This window comes from Mugil cephalus, chromosome 2, assembly GCF_022458985.1.
Source record: "Mugil cephalus isolate CIBA_MC_2020 chromosome 2, CIBA_Mcephalus_1.1, whole genome shotgun sequence".
Classification (NCBI taxonomy): Eukaryota; Metazoa; Chordata; class Actinopteri; order Mugiliformes; family Mugilidae; genus Mugil; species Mugil cephalus.
The window spans coordinates 7,180,472-7,202,386 of NC_061771.1; the positions used below are offsets into that span (position 1 = coordinate 7,180,472).

The 21,915-nt window shown below is 45.0% G+C and overlaps 1 protein-coding gene across 3 annotated transcripts; it reads left to right on the forward strand.

Moving 5' to 3' along the window:
* Nucleotides 1-235: 235 nt before the first annotated feature.
* ldb1b (LIM-domain binding 1b) lies at nucleotides 236-20,641 on the forward strand. Of its 3 annotated transcripts, none has more exons than XM_047578285.1 (11): nucleotides 236-658; nucleotides 14,223-14,325; nucleotides 15,166-15,210; nucleotides 15,501-15,576; nucleotides 15,669-15,771; nucleotides 15,901-16,073; nucleotides 16,228-16,350; nucleotides 16,439-16,522; nucleotides 17,892-18,015; nucleotides 18,111-18,259; nucleotides 18,484-20,641. In XM_047578285.1, the coding sequence occupies exons 1-11, from the start codon at nucleotides 631-633 to the stop codon at nucleotides 18,712-18,714; spliced, it is 1,239 nt and encodes a 412-aa protein (XP_047434241.1). In that variant the 5' UTR covers nucleotides 236-630; the 3' UTR covers nucleotides 18,715-20,641. The 3 variants fall into 3 exon arrangements, with proteins under 3 accessions (XP_047434241.1, XP_047434240.1, XP_047434242.1); XM_047578284.1 differs by lacking the exon at nucleotides 236-658 and adding an exon at nucleotides 7,720-7,895; XM_047578286.1 differs by lacking the exon at nucleotides 236-658 and adding an exon at nucleotides 11,784-12,063.
* The last annotated feature ends 1,274 nt before the right edge of the window (nucleotides 20,642-21,915 follow it).

Here is a 21,915-nt window from a genome sequence, read left to right on the forward strand (position 1 = left end):
CTGCCTCTCAGGTCACTTTGACAGTCCACTCTCTCTCTCTCTCTCCCTCTCTCTCTTTCTCCCTCCCTCCCTCGCTGTAGTACACACACACGCACACACACACACACACACTCTTGAGCACTCAGCCTCTCATTCCCTCCCTTTCTCTTCCTCTCTCCTCCCACCTGAGCTGTAATTTGCAGGGCTGATGAGGGTGAGGGCAGAGCAGAGGCAGGAGCTGAATTCTCCTCACTCTATAACACACTCACTTACACACACTCCTCTTACCCACACGGTGTGATTCACAGTGTTCAGCTACAACTGAGAGAATCTGATCCTTTGTGTGTGCACTCTTTTTTTAACCTCTCTCCTTCCCCTCTTTCTCTCTTTTTCTCCTCCCTCGCCGTCACTCTCTCTCTCTCTCTCCCTCCCTCCTCTTCTCTTTCCTCCCTGGTGGTGTGTGTGTGTGTGTGTGCGTGTGTGTGTATGTGTGTGAACCGTGGGGATAACAGACGCTCATGTGAGCAGCCTCAGTGGCGGCAGCAGTGACTGGTGAGACAGAGGAGAGAGGAGAGGAAGAGCGCAGGGATAACAGAGCCACCACCACCACCACCATCATTCTGATCGGATTCACACCAGACATGTGAGAAGATGTCCGTGGGCGGCTGCGCGTGTCCCGGTGAGTAGCTGCCGTGGCGATGGTTGCCGTTAACGACAGCCCCGCCGCCGCTGCTGTTGCTGTTTGTGTTGCCAGCCGCTGACTTTTTCTGGTCGCTGTGTTTTGGTCGGTGAGCGCGGCGGCGGCGGCTGCTGTGGCGTGACTGGAGCAGAGGGACGGGGAGAGAGGTGCCCCGGGGCCCTGGGGCTCTGTTTGCAAAGGCTCATGGGAGGTCACTCTCTGTGATGACTGAGAGGATGAAGAGCAAAGAACATACCAGACGGATCAACATGTACCCTGCTCTAAGTCCCACTTTTCTCTTTGCTTTTACCGTTTGTTCTTTAAGTTTGAAGATTAGACACAGGGGATCGTTGCTGGCGGCGCACACATCTGGGAAGTTGTTGCCATGGCGCCACTAATGCAACTTCTCCTTGTCCTCTTCCAGCTGTTGTTCTTGTTGCTTCTTCTGCTGCTGATTGCTGTCCTTGGTTAACGGCAGTTCCCTTAAAGCCGTCGCAGATGTGACACTCGCTTACACACAGTGCGGGTCCCGTGAACCTCTGGCTGCCCTCGCTCGTGCGGCGATTGCAGAAAAGTAAAGGATCAAAGTGTGACATTTAAAGGGCAGAGATCACTTGCACGGATCAAAGCGTCTCGTGGTTTGATTCTGCACCTCGTCCTGCACAAGAGTGATTAATGAATGCTTCACGTTTCAGAGCTCACGAGGAGCACGCCGTTTAGGACACACAGAGAGAGGCTGGTGAGGGCTTGTCATGCAGGTGCAGTTTTAATTACACATAGGGAATGCAGACTTGCTACACTTGTTTGACTATAAGTGGTACCAAGTTTACCTCAGTTCAAGCATGACATGGCCGTATAATGGCCTTGTTAGGGAGCTTCGGCGCTTGTTTACCCAGAAGTTCTCCGGAGTTCATGAAAGGAGGTCAGCGGCTGCAGGCCCGAGAAGGGCCGATGCTGACCTCACTCCATGATGTCTGTTTGCTTTCTCTTTTCTTTAGGAGGAAGAAGCGACAAAGACACGCACGCACGGCCTGATTTCATTTCATGTCACAGTAACCAAACAGTCGTGACTCGTTCTTTATCACCGTTTTTAATAAAATTGGTCAAAGATGAGTAACAGCCAAAAGGCCTCTGGGTGCTGAGCCACCTGGAGGGAGTAATATCCATCATATTAGATCACCATGTTGATAGGGCTTGTGAGGAACTCCCCGCAGTCCTCAGACTGTTTGGATGCAGGGCGCCTGACAGCAAATAGATAACTCTTGTCGTCGTATTGACTTTAATCAGACAGAAGAGGAAAGAACAAGAGGAAAAAAGGTACAGAAATGAACCTCGTGCCGCTGAGCCTCGGGCAATATATTATCAAACTATTCATGTAGCGTTCCTTATTGCACGTGTAGGACAAGAAATGTAATCCTACAGCGGAAAATGCATTCATAATCGTGATGGATGCACCCGGAATCTGCTGTTGTATAACGTTTGGCAGAAGGAGAGGAGGAAGTAAGTGTGATAGAGTTGTCTGAGTTGTGTGCAGGGAGCTGTATAACCCTGACGTGGCCTCCTCTCCTCTCCTGCATACCAGGCCACAGCGGCCACAGTGGTCAACCCTCAAACAGCCGGGATGTGGATAGAGAAATTTAGCCGACCGCTCATCCAGGATCACATTTCCCTGGTGCCAGTCTCGACTTGAAAAGACGGCCTGCTAACCGGTTCCATGTTTCGCGGTCTGGAAACTCTTTAATCAACAGATTAGTTTAAAGGCAGGAAAAGTTTAGGAGGAGCAAATTGGGAGAGGGTGCCAGCTCATCCTGGCCCGTGCAGCCACAGCTTGCGGACAGATGAATGGAGGACTGAGACGGAAAGCTTGATAATAAAGGAAGGTGCTGGCAACCGCCATCAAACCAGACTGTTTCGGCATCAGCGAGGACGAAGCGTCTCTAGACAGATAACAATATGTCTGGAGCACACAATGGGAGGAGATGGTGTTAAATGTGGGTGCGTGCGCACAAGAGTTTTCTCATCATGTCCGTGTGTGTTTTCAATCTCTGCGCAGTGCCCCGTGCTGCGAAGGCAAACGCTGCCACCTCAGCCGTTAAACAAGCCTGCGCAGCAGAGGCGGGAGCGTTTGTTTAGAACCGGGCCTCAGCTATCTTGCGGTCAGATTGCATACTTAATCAACGTGGTCATGGAAATTTCCAAAAAGACATATGACTGCACTCTCATGTGCTCCACTTTTGTGCTCATATTGTTTTCTCTGGTGTTCCCCTTTCTTTGTTGCCTCCGTGCTTTGCCTTCTCCCTGCAGATTTCTGCTCAGTTTGAGGGAAAAAAGTTATTCCTACGAAGCAGCTTTTCTCATCATATTTAGTGGCCGCGTATTAAACCGCGAGTGACTGTACTTTCTAAGGGGGCCTCGAACAATGTGATTAATAAAACTTCACCTTTACTTACACACTTATTTATACAACATGAGGTAACCTAAAACCAATGTAAACACCACCTCCAAATATGGAACAATCACTTCCATTCATTCATGTCAACTTCAAATGAACCCGAACTTGACCCCACAGTGATGCTGGTTAATTTGCGCACTTACGGCCAAACTGACCCCCCCTGCCCTCACACGTACAACAGAGACGGGCTGAAGGAGGCTGTGCGAAATACAATAAAGAAAAATCTGAAACGACACAATCTAAATGTCTTCAGTCGTTCTTGTTCTCTCTTGTTTACATTCCTGAGCCGTGTTCAACACAGAAGGATCCTCCCCCTTCTTGTGTGGGCTCGGAGGGTTTGTGCGTGTGTGCGCGCGGTGTGCGCGCGGGGCGCGTGCGCGCACGCACACGCCTGAACATGTGGATGACATAAACAGTGGGGCAGAGTGTGTGGGAACAGCTTCGCAAAAACCAAGTTATTGTACAGTCTGCTTCATGAAGCTACAGATGTTTTGTGGTCATTTACCATCACCAGACATGACATTACACCCCCTACCACCTCACTTACGCCCCCCCCCCCACTTTAATCTCCACGTTTGTGCGCTGTTTGTTCACTCTTTCTTTCTGTGTATATACCTCCACCACCCCAACCCTCCCTCCCCTCCCTCCCACCCTCACTCCCTCTTTCTCTTTGACTCCCCTGATTGCTAGCGTATGTTGGCTGGCTGGCTAGATGAGAGAGGAGGGGGAGAAAGAGGGAGGAGAGGAGGGGGAAGGGACTGTGCCCTCTCATGCAGAGAGTCACATGGTGTCCCTGATTGGAGGAAAATGAGTAAAGACTGCAGCCCTGGCTGAAATGGCAACAGACAAAAACGCACAAAGGCTGAGCTGTTTAAAAACGGGTTGCACAACAAGAGAGCCTGAAGAGGAGGAGGAGGAGGAGGGGGAGGAGGGTGTGACGGAGGGGAAACGAGAAAAAGAGAGAGAGCAGACACTGAGGAAAGATGAGGATTAAGGGAGAAAAAGGTGGAGGTGGAGGAGGAGGAGGAGGAGGAGGGAGAGGAGCGAGGAAGAGAAAACAGGAGAAGTGACGAAAAGGGGGTGAGGGGGAGTCAGAAGAGCCAAGAAAAGGGAGACAAGTGGGAGATGAGCACTGTAGGAGCGGGAGGGAGCTGGAGTGGGTGAGACAGAGTGAGAGAGAGAGAGAGAGAGAGCGAGATCAGACTGTGTTTCTATGTTTTCTGCAAGGCTGAGCGGTGACGTGATTGGCTGGGGGGGGTGGGGTGGGGGGTGGAGGGGGGGCAGACCTGACTCTGAGATCAGAGACAGACAAAATGGCTCCCAGAGAACAGAGAACGCAGCATCAGGGCACTGTCATCTCCACTCACACAGCTGTCAGCTGACACCAGCCGCACACACTCACATCTGTCTCACACTTGAATCGCAGCTACCTGCAAAGGAGGATGCTGCTGCTGCTGCTGCGGGGGATGAAAATGACGCTAATGATCTTGATCGTAGAGTTGCAACATTTATTTATAACCACTTTATGAGAAAAAAAAAAGCAACAACTCAGACGGTATGTGCTAATGTCAAATGGATGAGCCTTTTCCCCGTTTAATCCCTTCACGCACTGGCCCCTGACGACATGTGACGCACTTGCCGCTGAACTTCTCTTGATGCAGTGTGTCTGTGTTCGCCTGCCACAGAAAATCCTGAGTGGGGAATTCACCCAGCGAGCGAGAAAATACAGTAGGGTAAAAACAAACACACCTGCCCGCTGCGGCCACGAGAGGGCGCTGCGATCAAAGGGCAACCTCAGACTGTGGGGCAGCTCCAGCTTGTCGCTGCTGACTGGGAGGCAGGCGGAGAGTGATGGATCTCTGCAGAGCAACGCTGACAGCCACAATCAAACACAGTTTGGCCTCTTGCGTGCATTTGCACACCAGCTTTGATTGTGGCTCCCGTTTGCTTTTCAAAACGAGCTGCATCAGTAACAATATTCTGTCTTGCAGTGTTGGGAGAATTCTTTATTTTGCAAAGGCAGCAATACGCCAATGTCAGACATCAGAGTCCTACCATTTAAGAACAAAAACATTGAGGGGGCAATGTTTTGGAATGAACTTAGAACGCAATATGAGGAAAATGTAGACATAATCATTTATCAGGTCAACATTTTCTGTATTAATTTTCTGTGATGTGCTACCTTTTGGTAATCGAGTGAACCGAGAACACTGCTGTTATCAACTCAAATATCAAACTCAAATATATGGAAATGTTTGCTTTGGTTTCTGGCTCCTCCAGTGAATAGGATACATGGCAAATCAAGGGACTCACAAATGCAACAGAGCAAAATTAGGCTACTAAACATGTTAATAAAAACATGCAGATGTGTGAAATACTGATTCACTCGCTGTCCTACGTCTTGTATCTGCAGACTACTATAGGTCTGCTACTACTGCCTCTACCCTAGGTTTACTAAAATAACTACTTCTGCTAGTTTGGATGTTCTCCCTGAGCCTGTAAAGGCTCGTGTCATAGACTCTCGCTTCCTCCCGCAGGAAGCGTTAAGGTTAATTCTAACTTGGCCGTAGGTGTGCATGTGAGTGTGAATGGTTGTTTGTCTCCGCGTTGGCCCTGTGATGGACTGGCAGTCTGTCCAGGGTGTATCCCGCTTCTCTCCTAATGTCAGCTGGGAAGCCTCCAGTCCCCTGGGACCCTCTACAGGAGGAGCGGTAATAGATAATGGACTGCAAAGATGACGCAGTGCAAATGTTTATTTAAACCAAAGTTTCGGACTAAGAGTTATTTTAGCGGCTGATATAAAGAAAAGTCTGGTGTCTGCTTTGTTCCTAAATCATAAGGCTTAAAATAAATAAATATTAATAAAAGAGATATCATACAGTATGTGTTTAACTTGTTAAAGTTTCTAGATGACGGTATAATGATAATGATAACACATTGGGCTGCTCTGAGGATCGTCTTAATTACTTTATATTCTGCTGAAATGTTGAACTCGGTAATATTTCTGTTCCGTATGCAAAACCTGAATCAGTAACTCTAGCTGTAGCACTGCTGTAGTCGAGAGTGTCTTTGATTAAGAGCTGGCCACTGCTCTGCACTGGAGCTCTTTACTCGAAAAAACTGGCAGCTAGTCTTCTGGATCTTTTATCAGAGCTGAATCAGACAGAGAGATCTCTGTCCCTCCATCTGATCCAATAATAGAGTGAAGAGGACTGAGCTGCCAAATGTATAAACTCTGGCTGACAGTGATCAGTGGGAAGAGCCCCAGAGACTTGGAGCTGAGCTTCCATTTGGAGAAATAGGACAATCTGCGCCACTGATGTGATTAAAGTATTTATTTGATACTATGACGAGGATAGTAAATAAGTACGTTTGCTGGAGTACTATAATATTCAAGTACAATTTCACAATTGATGCCACTTCTCAGAAGGAAATGTCCTATTATTATTATTTTTTTTTTTTTTTTTTTACTTCTGACAGAAAGTAGTAGTGTGGGTGATATTTGCGATATCCGTGAATTAATCTGAATTCTATTTATGTGTAACAATCAAATTTGTACCAAGATGCTTTACAGAACCTAGAGCCTGAACCCCTCAGAGCGAGACCCAAGGCAATGGTGGGAAGAAAGCCCTTTGAACAGGAAGAAACCTTGAACAATAAGTGGACCAGTGTGCTTGAGGCTGACTAAGGAGAGAGATAGAAGAAGAGGACACAATACATGCATAAATACGGCATATATATGACATTAGGTGCCATGCTGATACATGTTGTGCTAGTGGAAGGGTTTGAGTGACTTTCAGTCATGAGCAGCCATGGTTCATTGATGCACGTGAGGCCGTGTAGAATCTAATCCAACAGATCAGCTACTGGACCTCAAACTGCAGAAGAAGTTAATGCTGGTTCTGATAGAAATATGTCAGAACTGTATTTTATGGGACTGTGTAGCTGCAGATCAGCCAGGGTCCTGCATCATTTAAGAACCGGAGCATGGAGTGATGGAAGAAGGTGACCTGGTCTGATTAATCGTGTTTTCTTTTTCATCATGTGGGTGGCCTGGTGTCTCTGCACCGCTTATCTGATTAACATATGGCACCAGGGTACAAGGAGGACCCCTTTACTTTGGGCCATGGGGATGTGGTGTTCATCAATATTCACTTCACTAGCTGGTGGTTTTAATGTTGTGGCTGATACATTTTGCTGCTGTTACTCACATAATAGGTCATCTACTTATAGATATTTTATTTGTAATAGCGTATTTTAACATTTCTGTATTGGCACTTTTACTGAAGTGGGGACTCTTCTTCCACAAAAGTCATGAAACAACAGGAGTGGTTTCATTCCTGTTTGGGGAAAAAGCGGAAAAAAACATCACTTAACTGATCATTAAAAAGTTAGCTCTCACATTTGAGCTGGGATCAGCTTGGCCCGGGCCTTCTCTGCAGTCACGCCAACATGAAACCGTCCTCAGATCAGCGTCGGAGGCCGTGTTGAAGGGAGGGCGACGAGGACGGTTGTTATCAGAACTCTGGCAGATGCATGTGCCGTTCAGTTTCCTGTTGACTAGTGAGTGGAAGTGGCACGTAGACACACACACACGCACACACACACACGTACTGTAGGCATCCTTCTTCCCCCTCCTCGTGCCCCTGAGCCTGTCTGTCTGGACATGGGAGATATCAGAGAGGGAGAGGCATGAAAACAGAGAACCAGCTTTCGAGTCAGATCACTGTAGAGCCGTGAAAAGTGACAAAATGGCAATGTCTGAACAGCTAGAGTCTGAAGGAGGTAAGTCTCTCTTGTTGACCTTTTCCTTTTTGTCTTTCTGGTAGCCTGGTCGGCAGCGACAGAAAATGTTTGATTTGCTCACGTATCTTGAATTTTGTTAGCGTCTAGAGAGGGCTTGAACAAGATAGTCCCGTTCTTCTCTGTTGTTGACTTTGACAAAGGTGAATTTAAACAGGTGGTACTTGTGGGTTTAAGTGGAAGCTTAGTGAAAACACCACACTGTGCACTTTGGGAGTTTATTCAGTCACTGCATGTGCCAGCTCTAATCACTTATTATACATGGATTTATGGCTTTAGGTGTGAATGTGTAGGAAACGTGGCTAGCTGGTGAAGTGTGGGTTAGGCAGCTGTGTACGTGTGAGTGTGTGTGTGTGTGTGTGTGTGTGTGTTGGTGGTTGGGGTACTGGTTGAAGATAAGGCCTGCCCTATGCCTGAGAGCGAAAGAGACGGTGTGCATAAGCCCTTCAAGCCTTATCCCGGCACACCTCCCACCCCCCACCTCCTCTCCATCGCCCCACCACGCACGCACACACTGGGGATTAACCCCGTCATGTACCATTTCAATGGGTGAGCTTCGGAGACACCCACACACACAGGATTAACCCTTGTGTGTCCATTTCCATGCATGTTTCTTAGCCTCTCTCCCCGGGTTCTGTCAGCATTGACTGCTCGTGTTGCCATGGTGACAGGGGCCAGCGAATGTAAGATAGGCAAATCCACATAAGTCACCCGCAACAGACACTTTAAGCTACGACTGACGACACCTCCCCCTGGTACTAGACACACAAAGATGCTGCCAAAGGACTGACGGCAGCCTCGTGAGCTGTGAAGTGCTCATGTCACGGGCTTACCGCGGGCAGACCAGTATACATGAACTCAACCCGGGATCTTTGCTGATGGTCGGGTGAGAGATGGGCCTCGGAGGAGCTTATCCTCTCTACATGTTCGGCTGGAGGAGAGGCCGTACCTCGCCATTCTCCACATCTGTTCACGTTTCAGCACCTGTCTTAATTTCACAGATGTGAGGAAGTTTTATCCAGGCGGGACAGTTCTTCAGATATTTCACAAAAGAGGGATGTTTTCTGTCAGGAGCCAGTAGGAAAGTAGATGGGGAAATGTACTCCCCTCACCCACACCACAGGACACCCTCAGAAGGTCCATGTCCATTCTCTGATGAGTCACAACTGGTTTGGACGCACAAGGGAGACCTACACAATATTAGGAAGGCGGTCATAATGTTATGCCTGATCAGTGCATTTATTGATTTGTTTATTTGTAAGTGCAGAAACACTTTAGTGACGGCAGTGTCTGATGGTCATTAAAATATATATTACTGCATGGGTCAAATAAAGTAAGAGCAGCCTATAACAAACAAAGGCACAAAGAGTTATAAAACCAGTGTGAAGTATATTTAACATATGCAAGAGGAAATCTATAAATCTCTTATTTGCTTTCAGCTGGCAGGTTGTGAGTTTCTAAAGTTTGGGCTTTTAACTGAAAATGCAGTTTCGGCAAAGGACGACCTGTAGGATCCATCCTGATGTTTCTTTCTTATATACATCGGGTGTTAATGGAGATTAAAAAAAGGGCGCAGGGCCCTAAATAGAAATAGAAGATATAAGGTTAGTTGCTAAAACTGTCAAAATTGATTGAATGAAAAACATATTACATATATAGATAGGATCAATTAACTCACTGATTGTACTTGCACCCATGTGATTAAAGTAAAAAAGATGACATTACATGACATGCAAAACACACCTGCTCTTGTAACCAAATTTAACACAGCTCCATACCTATAAAATACATCTATTTGAGGCCGTAGTTTTCCTCCAAGTAAAAAAAAAAATCAGTTTTGGTCCAAAATCGCAGCTCTTGTGGGGTGTTCCTGGCCTGCAGTGGTCAACCTATGAAAAGAGGAACTGGTTACAGATCAGAGGCTGACTGATGCAGGTGGGGAGTGAAGGCTGACCCATGTGGTCCGATCCAACAGGTGAGCTGCTGTAGCTCAAACTGCTGAAAGAGTTAGTGCTGGTTCTGACAGAAAGGTGTCATGAGGCACAGTGCATTACAGTTTGTTCTGTATATGACCGCGCAGCTGCAGATCAGTCAGGGTGTCCGCGCTGACCCCCCTCCACTGCCGGTAGCACCTGCAATGGATAGGTGAGCATCTGAGCCTCGTCTGATGAATCATGTTTTTTTTTGCATCTCGTGGATGGCTGGGTGTCTATGTGTCGCCTATCCGGGAAAACATACGGCTCCAGGAGGAACACCCTCTTACTGTTGTGGGTGTGGTTGGTCGGGCAACAATATTTAGATGGCGGTACATATCAAAGGAGAACATTACATCATAACAAGATCATTTATATTATTCACTGTCATTCACTTTTAATGGTTTCGCTCTTTGGTATCTTTACACTTGTCTCTTAACCCAAACAGTGATGTTGAATAATAATATAATAATAATGATGCTTTTCCAGTGTTTAGTTTTACGGCATCCTCGATGAAAGCGTGTTCACACAGCGGCTCACAACAGCAGTGAAATTTGAGAATAAATCATTAATGAAACATTGTGTAGTCATTCCCATTGCACACGGACGGTGTATAAATCTGAACCGTGTTGTCTCATGTTGCTGGTGGCTGCAGCATCCTTAATCAGCGAGGGGGAAAAGTCCTTCAGAGGCTAATAGGAAATTGTTTTCCCACCTTGCTATCGGAACACGTGACGGTCATTTCTCTATTTGGGCAAGTATGTATGTATCACATTTATGCTATACTCTGTGTGCCATTTTAGACTGGACATACACTTGCATAAATACATACAAATCTGCTGGCATGACTTGTTCTTTTTATATCCCAACTCTGGCCATATGGGTGAGATCTCGCTGGCTGTGATCTGAATATCTGATTATAATTTGAGGAGATTTAAGCAGATTTAGAGGCCTGTGGGATTCTCCTTTTGGCTTATCGCTTCCTGTGTGCCTTCGCGCGTGTGTGTGTGTGCAGACAGAAAGAGAGGGAAAGATTCCCAGTGTTTATGGATTAACTGGTCCACCTTGGAGAAAATTCAGTGTTCAAACTCAAATGCATGTATAATTACACACAATCTTTACACAAGACTTTATATGAAGGTTTCTAACAAATGGATTTACTCTCATTTGCCACTTCATTAGGCACACTAGTAAAAATGAATCATTTCTAATATAACAGTCCTGCACTAAATCTTCCTTCGTGACCCATGCTGAAACAGCTTCAGGAGAAAAAAAAAATGAGATTGTCAAAGTAATAGAAACGTGTGTTGGTTCATAAAGATACTTTTTAATAATAAATCAATATTATTATTGAGTCAACAGTTCCATGAGTTATTTTAAATAAATTCTGAATATCATAACCTTCATGAAGCTAAGATTTAGTGCGGGGGCTGTTATTTTAGAGAGCAGTTGTTGTCACTAGTGTACCTAATGAACTGGCAAGAGAGTGCACTTTTGACTGGCTGCTGCATCAGCATTGCATGGGGTCTCTGTGCACTGTAGGCTCTGTCTCAGTTCAGTTGTTTTGGAGCAAGCTGATGTGCATTAATTAGGTAAACATAAAAAGCACTTTGCAGTCAGCATGATCTTTATTTCCACGCACACACATTTCCACCCGGTTGCATTAGGCCAATTCTCATCTGTGTCAGTTATAAGGAAGGGATGGGATGCGGGGAGGAGGAAGGGAAAAATGCTTACCAGACAACCTTTATGTGCGGTTGTGCATTAGCGGGGGGAGGAGGAGGTGAAGGGGGAGAGGGCGGCTGGCGATGCTGGGCAGAGGAAAGAGGAGCAAATGCATTGCAGAGGGAGAGGAGGAGGAGGGCCTACAGCTATTGTTCATGTCCTCCCTTGAACAAAGGGCTCATCGGGGTCCGTATGTAAACCCACAGCAGGCTTCAGCCCACTGACAAGGCCTCATGCGGGACAAAACATAACCGACCGACTCCCGCAATTTTGGCCGTATTCCGTCTCACTCTCGCGGTTCGAGGAGATTTTTTTATTGATCCTATTCAAGGGACGTATTGTGTGGGTACGTTGCGTCCAGCGGGCCTATCCGTTTTTACGCACGGAGCGTACACACGGTCTATCACCACGGATCTGTAAACATCAATTTTCTGATTGGACTTCTTCGGCAGGTAAAGGGGTCGCTTTTCCCAAACACGCTCTTCCACTGTGATGCCCGGCCGACGCGGCGATTAAATGTGGTTTACGAGCTGCAGCGGTCGCGATTTGTCGTCTTTTATTCGGAGCTTTCTCGCGGAAAAGGGATTTAAGGCTGAGGCGTTAGCTAGAAGGCTAACTGGTTACCACCAGTTCTCTGCCTAGCTAGCGTTAGCTTTCCCTGCAGGCCTAGGACCCAGGGTTAGACCCAGTCAACACCTTGGTGTTCTAGGATGTCGAGGTTATGTATGTTAACTGTTTTTATGATTACACCAATGCTTCGCTTGCTTGAAAGCGAATATTGTTTTTTTTTTCTCGTCCCGTGATCCTCTGTGTGTTAGCCTAGCCAGCAGCTAGGTGCTAGCACTATGCGTTAGCTGTCTTTTAATTGCCTTTGTAGCCGACCAACTCCGACGGGCTTTTGCTGATAAAGTTGTGGACTTAAGACGTTGGGCTGTCAAATAAGTGTTTCGTAAAATCTTAAATTGATGTCGATTTGTTTAGAAAGTTTTCTAAGCAGGATTAATGGTTCAGAATAACCTGGCTACTGCTTATATCCCCGTTTGCATACTTCAAACAATCATGGTGGCAGGACTCCAAAAACACGACAGGTTATTTTTATTTAGAGGTTATTTTTTTTGTTGTTTGTCTGAAGCTGATGGGACAACAAATATCCACGGTGGTTTTTTTTTTGTTACTTTGAGACAGGACGTTGTCTGAAGGGTGACTGGCCATTACTCAGAGCTGGGAGATGTGCATGTTTAATGTGTGTATATATATGTATGTAGTGTACTGGGGCAACATGATTCCCTGTGGAGGAAGTGGGAGTCCAACTGATGTGATTGTGACTGCCTGTCATTAACCGCTAACAGGAGAGGAGAGGAGCTAATGGAGCTCTCAACAACTAATGGACACACAACCATCGATTATTTATTTATTTATCAATCTTCTGGTGGTGCATCCAGCCCATAGCATAGTGCCGGCGGGCTCTCAAAGTCATAAACAACTTGTTTTTACTCTGAAGTCTTCCAAGTGGAGGCGTGATTCATGGCTCCTTCTTTTCACTTCAGAAGATGGACATCTTGTTGTGAAGATCAATGTTTGTCTTGTGTGGAAAACTTTTGAGTCGTGTGATTGTTTATTTACGTATCTGCATATGCGGCTACTGTTTGGCACACGCGAGAGAAAACAATTATCATAGGATGTAAGTCCTTTCCTCAGAGATACGCCGCTGTTATCTATGAGTAGATGTACTCAAACACAGATGAGTGATTTTTAGGAGCGCCAGTCTGATTGCAGTGATCTGTGTGTTTAGCTCAAAACGTTGATAGCGCTGATATCTGCGTGTTGTGTTGTCAAAAACCTATAACATTATCACTGTATGATTTAGCTGACTGTTTACTGTTGATATTACATTATTCCAAGTCGTAAATTCCCCTTGCTGTTAAACATCCTTGCCACACAAGCCTGTTTGTGGTCTTAGGTGTATACCTTTGTGTCGCATAGACTCTGCATATATATATATATATAAGATGCAGAGACAAGACAGGAGACATTAAGGAGGCGGGACTTCACCATGGTGATGGCGGGGGTCGTGACCTGGAGGACGCCACGCCTGGATGGCCTTTATAGGAGAGCGGGGCAATTACAGTGGAATAGTGATTGGAGCTTTGTGTGTCAGAGAGAGTCATTGGTTTGTTTTTGTATGTGTGCGGAGTTCGTATTGGTTTGTGGTTGTTTTATAGGGATTTTATGGAGGATTGCAGTTCCTCTGTGAGTTTAGCTGGAGGCTCCTGCGCTGTTATGTTGTGTAACATCTTCATGCCACAAGACTTGTGGTTTTTTAGGGGTGGCATGTGAAGGAGTGCAGCAGAAACTGGACTATACTGGCTGGTCTGTCGGGCTGTTTAAGGTCCTTTGTCTCTGTTCTTTCATTTAAGTTTTTATTTAATTTTATTTCTAATATTTATTTGTGTTGAAAGGTTTTCACTGTCCGTAAACACTGCATTTTCTAATCTAAAATAAAATCATGTTATATTTCTGATTTACCTGCCACACAACATTTTTTTTATTACACAACATTTAAACAGAACTTGTATATTTTTCTCATATTTTCCCCTCTGGTCTCTTCCAGGCTGTTCCTCCAAGTCGTTCAAGCTGTACTCCCCCAAGGAGCCCCCCAACGGTAGCACTTTTCCCCCTTTCCACCCCGGCACCATGCTGGACAGAGACGTGGGGTGAGTCATGTGTTGTAGGTGTATTTCGGGGTCATGGGATATTTATAGCTCATGCCTTTAAACGTCAGGTTTTTGTATAATGAGTTGAGTTTGTGCGACACAGTGCTAGTCTAAAATGCAGCCCCACAGCTCAGTCTGATCAATCAACATCCGGGGGCTTTAAGTGGGTCAGAGTCAATTAACGGAGCTGTATTGTAAATTTAAATTGCGCCCAAAGTGACCAGCTGTGTTTACCCACAAACCTCTTGAACAAATACTCAAGATGTTTAAATGGACATCAAGTGTAATTGAGCTCCGTCATCTGCTTCTCTTTCTAAATTTACCAGTGAACTTTTTGAGAGTGGAAAGTTTGGTTGAAACGTGATAGTTCCTGAAAAGCTCCGGGCAGAGCTCCGGTGCTTTTTATTGCTTGTCCTGAGTTTTCCTTAAATCAACATACCCTGTAATTCCATATAATCAGCTGATGATAAATGTAAATTCAGCTGCCCATATAACTTGCAGTGCCAGTAAAAGAGACGCTGGCAACATCCCTGGATACAAAAAGCATTTAGTTAAACTGGAACCCGTCATTGTTCACATTTTGAACCAGCTGCATTATGACTTGAGAAGTGCATTATTTGTTTTCCCTGCTTGTCTTTCTGCCGTTGGTGGATCAGCTGATGTTGGTCCCTGAGTTGTTGTGTTTCTGAGAAGTGTTGTTATTTACTCTTTACCTGTATCATCTAATTTGAATCTCGTTCGGTTCATGTCCCAGGGTTGTAAATACAGACAAGTTTCAGGGTGCAGGCATATTGGCGCTAAAGCTGAATCTAATAATCTCTCTGCCTCTTGTTTCTCCAGTCCCACTCCAATGTACCCTCCTACATACCTGGAGCCAGGAATAGGGTGAGACTGCATTATTTCCCATCATATCCAGCTGCTGTGAAAACAGCAGTAGTGCAAATATTGATACATCGTGAGAAGTTTTGTTCTTATCTCCATTAAATAGAGATTGTGCATTTACTCTTTGATAAAAGAGGCCGTTAATCATCCTATGAAGTACAGAAGACACAAGAACTTTAACCTTATTGAACTCGCTCTTTTATTTTTAAATATATTTATCTTTACATTGCCAAAAACTAGCTGGTCTTGACCGCTGCTCTCCTTTTTTGCTCTGTTTTTTTTATGGTTTCCAGGAGGCACACGCCATATGGCAACCAGACAGACTACAGAATATTTGAGCTCAACAAGCGGCTACAGAACTGGACGGAGGTTTGTACGCGCACCCAGCTGTTATACGCCTGCAAAAACAACTCAGAAATGGTGTAGGTGACCAATTATTTTTTTCCATCGTCACCCTGCAGGAGTGTGACAACCTATGGTGGGATGCATTTACTACAGAGTTCTTTGAAGACGATGCCATGTTGACCATTACTTTCTGTCTGGAGGATGGACCCAAACGCTACAGTAAGAAACAAAGCCTCTAGAACAGTTAAAATCTATTTCGCTGTTTAGCAAACGTCTGATAGTCACTGTCTTCATACTACAACCAGCTAATGTTTACATGTACACGTGCGTTTTTCGTTTTCTCACCAGCAATTGGCCGGACGTTAATCCCGAGGTACTTCAGGAGTATATTTGAGGGCGGTGCTACTGAGCTCTACTACGTGCTGAAGCATCCCAAGGAGTCCTTCCACAATAACTTCGTCTCCCTCGACTGTGATCAGTGCACCATGGTCACTCAGAATGGAAAGCCCATGTTCACACAGGTGTGTTTGTGTACGTGTAAAGGATGATCCAGTACAATAAAACTGTGTCCAAGACATTTTTTTTTTTACCTTTAGTGTAGTGGTTGTTAATCTTCTCCACGGCTCAGTTAGTAAAGTTAGTAACTCTCTTGATTTTGAATGGGTTTGTGCACAGGTGTGCGTAGAAGGACGCTTGTACCTGGAGTTCATGTTTGACGACATGATGAGGATAAAGACGTGGCACTTCAGCATCAGACAACACCGTGAACTCATTCCCCGCAGTATACTGGCCATGCACGTGAGTGGACTGAATCTATACACACACACACAATCTATCTTTTCTCTGTGTGTGTTTTTTGTTTATCTTTTCTCTATGAATATCGCAGGCCCAGGACCCACAGATGCTGGACCAGCTGTCTAAAAACATAACAAGATGTGGCCTGTCGAACTCCACCCTTAACTACCTCCGAGTGAGTGAAGCACACATGCACCATGATTTTATTTATTGTCAGTTGGTCCAGTCATAATTCAAAAAAAAAACAAAACATAAGAGTCTCTGCCGGAGTTTATTTTTTGTCATCCAAGGGCATAGGTGGATGTAATCTGAAATATGTCAGAAGAATCTCATCCATGTCATGATATATATACAAAATAAAATTAGAGCAAATCTAAAGCGCAAAACCGGACTGGTTTGAGTTTGCTTGAAAACTGTTTTTCCACTCATCTTAGTGGCCATTTGTAGCAACAATTCCTATTTTCAAATGATGCACATTGCAACTTTTGAGAATGTGCTGCCCATCGAGTGATTACCTCTGCTGAAGCTGTGCAGCCTGGTCTTATTTATCAACGCTTGCATAGATTATGAACCAAAATTATACATCTCTTTTTTTTTTTGAAACTTTATAGATCCTATTTGAAGCATGTATGGCTACTAGTTATGTAGACCAGTGCTTTGATGACTGGGTCTCTGTATTGTTTGTCTCTTATGTCCTCCCTGCACACACCAAACTGAACTGGACCGGCCAGTCCAGTGTTAACGTTTACAGGAAACTCTAAGTCAAGCTACAATAGTCACAACTCAGTGCTGACCAATGTAAAGGTGTTATCATTCATTAAACTGGTCACACAGCTATGAATGTTTGCCTATGGAGTTTTTATTATTTATTAACTCCATTCTTGCACCTATGTCTTAATTTGACATATAGGTCATTCATCTGTCATTACTTGTTTGCTTTCCTCCTAGATGTTTTTTTTTTTGTCTCCTGATTACCATTTGACACTTGGTACAGCTACGTGCTGGTTACTGGTGACTTCATAATTCCTCCAGCAGGGACTTTCGCACCTTGAGTCTTGTTGCTGTTACAGGATTAGAAGTGGTCTGGTCTCAGGGTGTGGCACTGGGATATGTTATCCCGGCGTGTTTATTTAAAAGGCTTACACATTTCCATAAAACGATCTGGAATTAGTGGAAAGCGGTATTTTAAATGTTTTGGTGCTGCAGTGACCTCTGCCCCAGTTAGAGGCTGGAAGTTGAAAAATATGTCGAAAAATGACCCCCTGCGTCTGGACTCCAGCGCACATTCAAGTGCAGTCAGCAGCACCGTCTGACGTCCACGGGGAGATTTATTGGAATATACATTAGACGCCTCTGCGGTGCAGATTGTGCTCCCGTAATGGGACTACTCAGTGAAAACACTGTTTTGTGTTTGCTTTCTTTTCCTGTGATCACATCTAATGTAAAAAGTCAACCACACGTGCCATTTGTGGAAACCACCTTCATAATACCGGTGTCCAGTCAGCGCTAATGATCGTGACTAATGTATGAACTCTCTCCCTCAGCTGTGTGTGATTCTGGAGCCAATGCAGGAGCTGATGTCCAGACACAAGACATATAGCCTCAGCCCCAGAGACTGCCTCAAGACCTGCCTCTTCCAGAAATGGCAGAGGATGGTGGCGCCACCCGGTAGGTGAACAGCGAACGCGGAATACGCGTGCCCGCGACCACATTAACGCACGGTAAAAGTTTGTGTGACTCACTGTCGGTGTCCCTCTCTGTAGCTGAGCCATCGAGACAGGCCCCAAACAAGCGGCGGAAGCGTAAGATGTCAGGTGGCAGCACCATCAGCGGAGGGGGAGGAACAAATAACAACAACAACAACAAAAAGAAGAGCCCGGGCAGCGGATTCCCTCTGTCCAGCCAAGTTCCTGTGAGTACATCAGTGCCACCTAGCGTCAGTACTCTGCTACTACACCTCGGGCCATTTATTGATGATCACATCAAAACAGCAGCCGAAGCTGGAAACAGCAAGATAACAACAAAGTTGATACTGGACGAATTGTGAAGATGCTTTCTATTCTTTGTTCACCTGAACTAACTTCAGTGATATATCAGTGTTGTGCTCTAATGGTCGTTGACGCTGTGACCCCGCAGGATGTGATGGTGGTGGGAGAGCCCACGCTGATGGGGGGAGAGTTCGGCGACGAGGACGAGCGTCTGATCACACGGCTGGAGAACACGCAGTTCGACGCGGCCAACGGCATCGACGACGAGGACAGCTTCAACAACTCTCCGGCGCTGGGCTCCAACTCGCCCTGGAACAACAAGGCCCCCTCCAGCCAGGAGAGCAAGAGCGACAACCCCACCTCACAGGCGTCACAGTAGAGCCCCGCAACCTCAACACAGCCCCCTCTCTCTGTCACTCCTCAGCCCCCACCCCACCCCACCCCAGCAGCCACGGCCGCAAGAGTAACAGCCCCATCATCTGTAGCGCTCAGATTCACACACAGGTAGCCTGAGGGAGCCCAGTCTCAGTCATTTTTTTATTATTGCTGTGACTTCCCAATATTTAGGCGCTGTGTCCCACCCCTCCCCTTCCTCTCCTTCTCTCACACTCAACATGTCCCATCTGCTCTTGCTAATTTTCAGTTTGGACAACGACTGGGGTAGATGTGAACGAGCAGGAACGGGGAACTGCGCGCACTAAACTACCAATACCGGGGTTCGCATGTAGGGCCGGGTGGGTTAGGGTGCAGGGGTTGACGGCGGAGGGGCTTCTAGAGGGTGGCGAGTCGCTTAGGGACGACTCCGCCACCCGTCCTCTAAGCGTGGCTCTCTACTCTGGTCTGCTCGGCTGACGCACAAGTCGCTGATAACGTTTGTTAATAGAGTATATGTGTGTGCGCGTGAGTTAGTGTGTGTGTGTGTGTGTGTATGTGTGAAATTTGCAAGGAGAGGCAGTTTGAGCTTAATTGCAGCTTTGCTGAAGCAGCCAGACCAGAGTTTAGAGTCAGTCCGTAAAAAACATTAAAATTAACACACTAGTACGAGAGCTGAAATGTGGCACTAGGGAAGCATCACACACACACACACACACGGACACACACACACGGGCACACACACACATAAACATAATGATTGAAGGAGTCCCCTAGTGCCCGAGCCGTCTCTGATTAGACTACAGAGAGCGCAGTCTTTCAAACAGAGAACATTTACAACACACGCAGTTACACATTTTAAGAGTTTTTATACAGTATATATTTCCCTAGAATGTTTTTTAATTTGTATTAAACGCCTTCATTTCAATTGTTACTTTTTTTATTTTCTACCAATACTGAAAAGCTACAGACCAAGGAGCAACACAGGACTTTTATCCTTCCCCCCTCTAAAATATATTGTTTTTATCTTTTATGTTTATAAAAGAGAAATAATTTAGTGTGGATGTTTTTATTTTGTCTTTTTGTTCCTTTTTTTTTTGGAGATTTGAATTTTTGTGTATTTGTGCTTGTATATTTAAGGTAGTAGCAAAGTTCTGTCTGACTGTAATAAAATGTATTCTTACTTAGATTTACCTAAAGCCATCCCGATCTAATGTAAAGAAACAAAAATAGGAAAAAGGAGAAAAAACACTCATGACCCCGCCCCCCCCCCCCCCCCTCGACCTTCCTACCTGCTCTCTTTCCTCTTTTTTAAAACTTGTGTAAATTAAATTACAAAACCCCCGGGGTACAATGGCACCATGGAAGAGATGATTTTACTGTTTATTTTACTTTTTTTTTAATTTATTTAGGAAATGTCAGAAGTTCACTCATACATTTCATCGATACAGGAAAATGTTTCTTCACTTTACGTTCACCACCGTTCCGTGTGTTTCAATTTGATGTCAAGTGAATGTGCTCGCTTAAGTTTAGTTTCCTTCTCATGTCTCATCACTGACTAAGAATCATCTTTTTTTTTTCTTTCTGTTCGTTTAAGTCCTCTTTATTTGTTTGGTCTTGTTCATAGCCGTCAGAGTCACACACACACACACACATCTTCTTAAACCAGCTTCACATTAAGTTCAGTCTACATATTCAGTAGCAACGCTGATTCTGTAAAGTCTAATAAATGCAGCTGAGGCATCTGTTGTTGTTTTGTACGTTTCCATTTTGTTATTCCAGCTGCAGTTACGATTGAGTTTGAATGGTGACTTGTACCTTCTCCAAACCCTGTAGAAAAATCATTGTTTGATATATATTTTTTGATTTGGTTAGTTTCTGCCCTTGATAATTAATGTATGGTACCAATAAAAAGATACATTTTCACTTTAAAAGATTCTGTGTTGTTGGTGATTTTTCTAACAGCAGAAGGCTTGTTTCAGCGTAGGTCAGCGTGTTTTGGTCAAATATAATTAATGATGCATTATTGGCAGAAATAAAAGATGAACTAAGCTTAAAAAATTCAACTAAGACACTAAGTTAAGGCCTCAGGATATCTATCCTCCCTTGAGTTATGAAGTCATGCTTATTAATTTAAATGAAATAATTCTGCATTTGTATATGGACTCTCTTTGTGTCAACCACAATTATTTGCACATTATTAATGATCTTGTGTTGTTTAGTATTACAGAGATTGAACAATTGATGGAGCAAAAACATTATCTGACCCTTTATGTGTAAATGCCTCAGTGTGCAACACAATGAAATGATTAGTGTCTTGTTCAATGGCAACTTGTTGATGTCTCAAAAGACATTAAATACAAAGCAATAACACGTTAATAATACTTCAATGCAGGAAGATGTTTATTTGGCTCAAACCACTTCCTCATTTGAACCAATATTTGAACATTTTTAACAGTTGACTTAGACTTTTAATGATGAGTAAACAGATCTCAGAGTTCCCCTTAGTGACGTTATGAAAGTGAAATCGCTCACAGATCAGAATCCACGTCAGAATAACTTTATTGTCCTCTCACGTCAACTCATCTCCTCTGTGCTTTTGTGCAAGAGGAGAAACACTAAAACATGAACATAGTGGTGTGGTTGTTGGTGCCAGACGGCTGGTCTGAGTATTTCAGGAACTGCTGATCTACTGGGAGTTTAACACACAACCATCTCTAGAGTTTACAGAGAATGGTCCAAAAAAGAGAAAATATCCAGATAAAATGTCTTGTTGATGTGAGATGTCAGAGGAGAATGGGCCATCTCTGAACACACAACACACCCAACCATGAAGAAGATGGACTAAAGCAGCAGAAGACCACACCGTGTGACACTGAAACTGAGACTACAGTTCACACAGACTCACTAAGACTGGACGATAGAAGATTGGAAAAACGTTGCCTGGTCTGATGAGTCTTGATTTCAGCTGCAACATTCAGATGTCAGGGTCAGAATGTGGCGTAAACAACATGAAAGCATGGATCCATCCTGCTTTGTATCAATGGTTCAGGCTGCTGGTGGTGGTGTAATGGTGTGGGGGATATTTTCTTTGGGCCCTTAGTCCAAACTGAGCATGGTTTAAACGCCACAGCCTACCTGAGTATTGTTGCTGACCATGTCCATCCCTTTATGACCACAGTGTACCCATCTGACAGCTGCTTCCAGC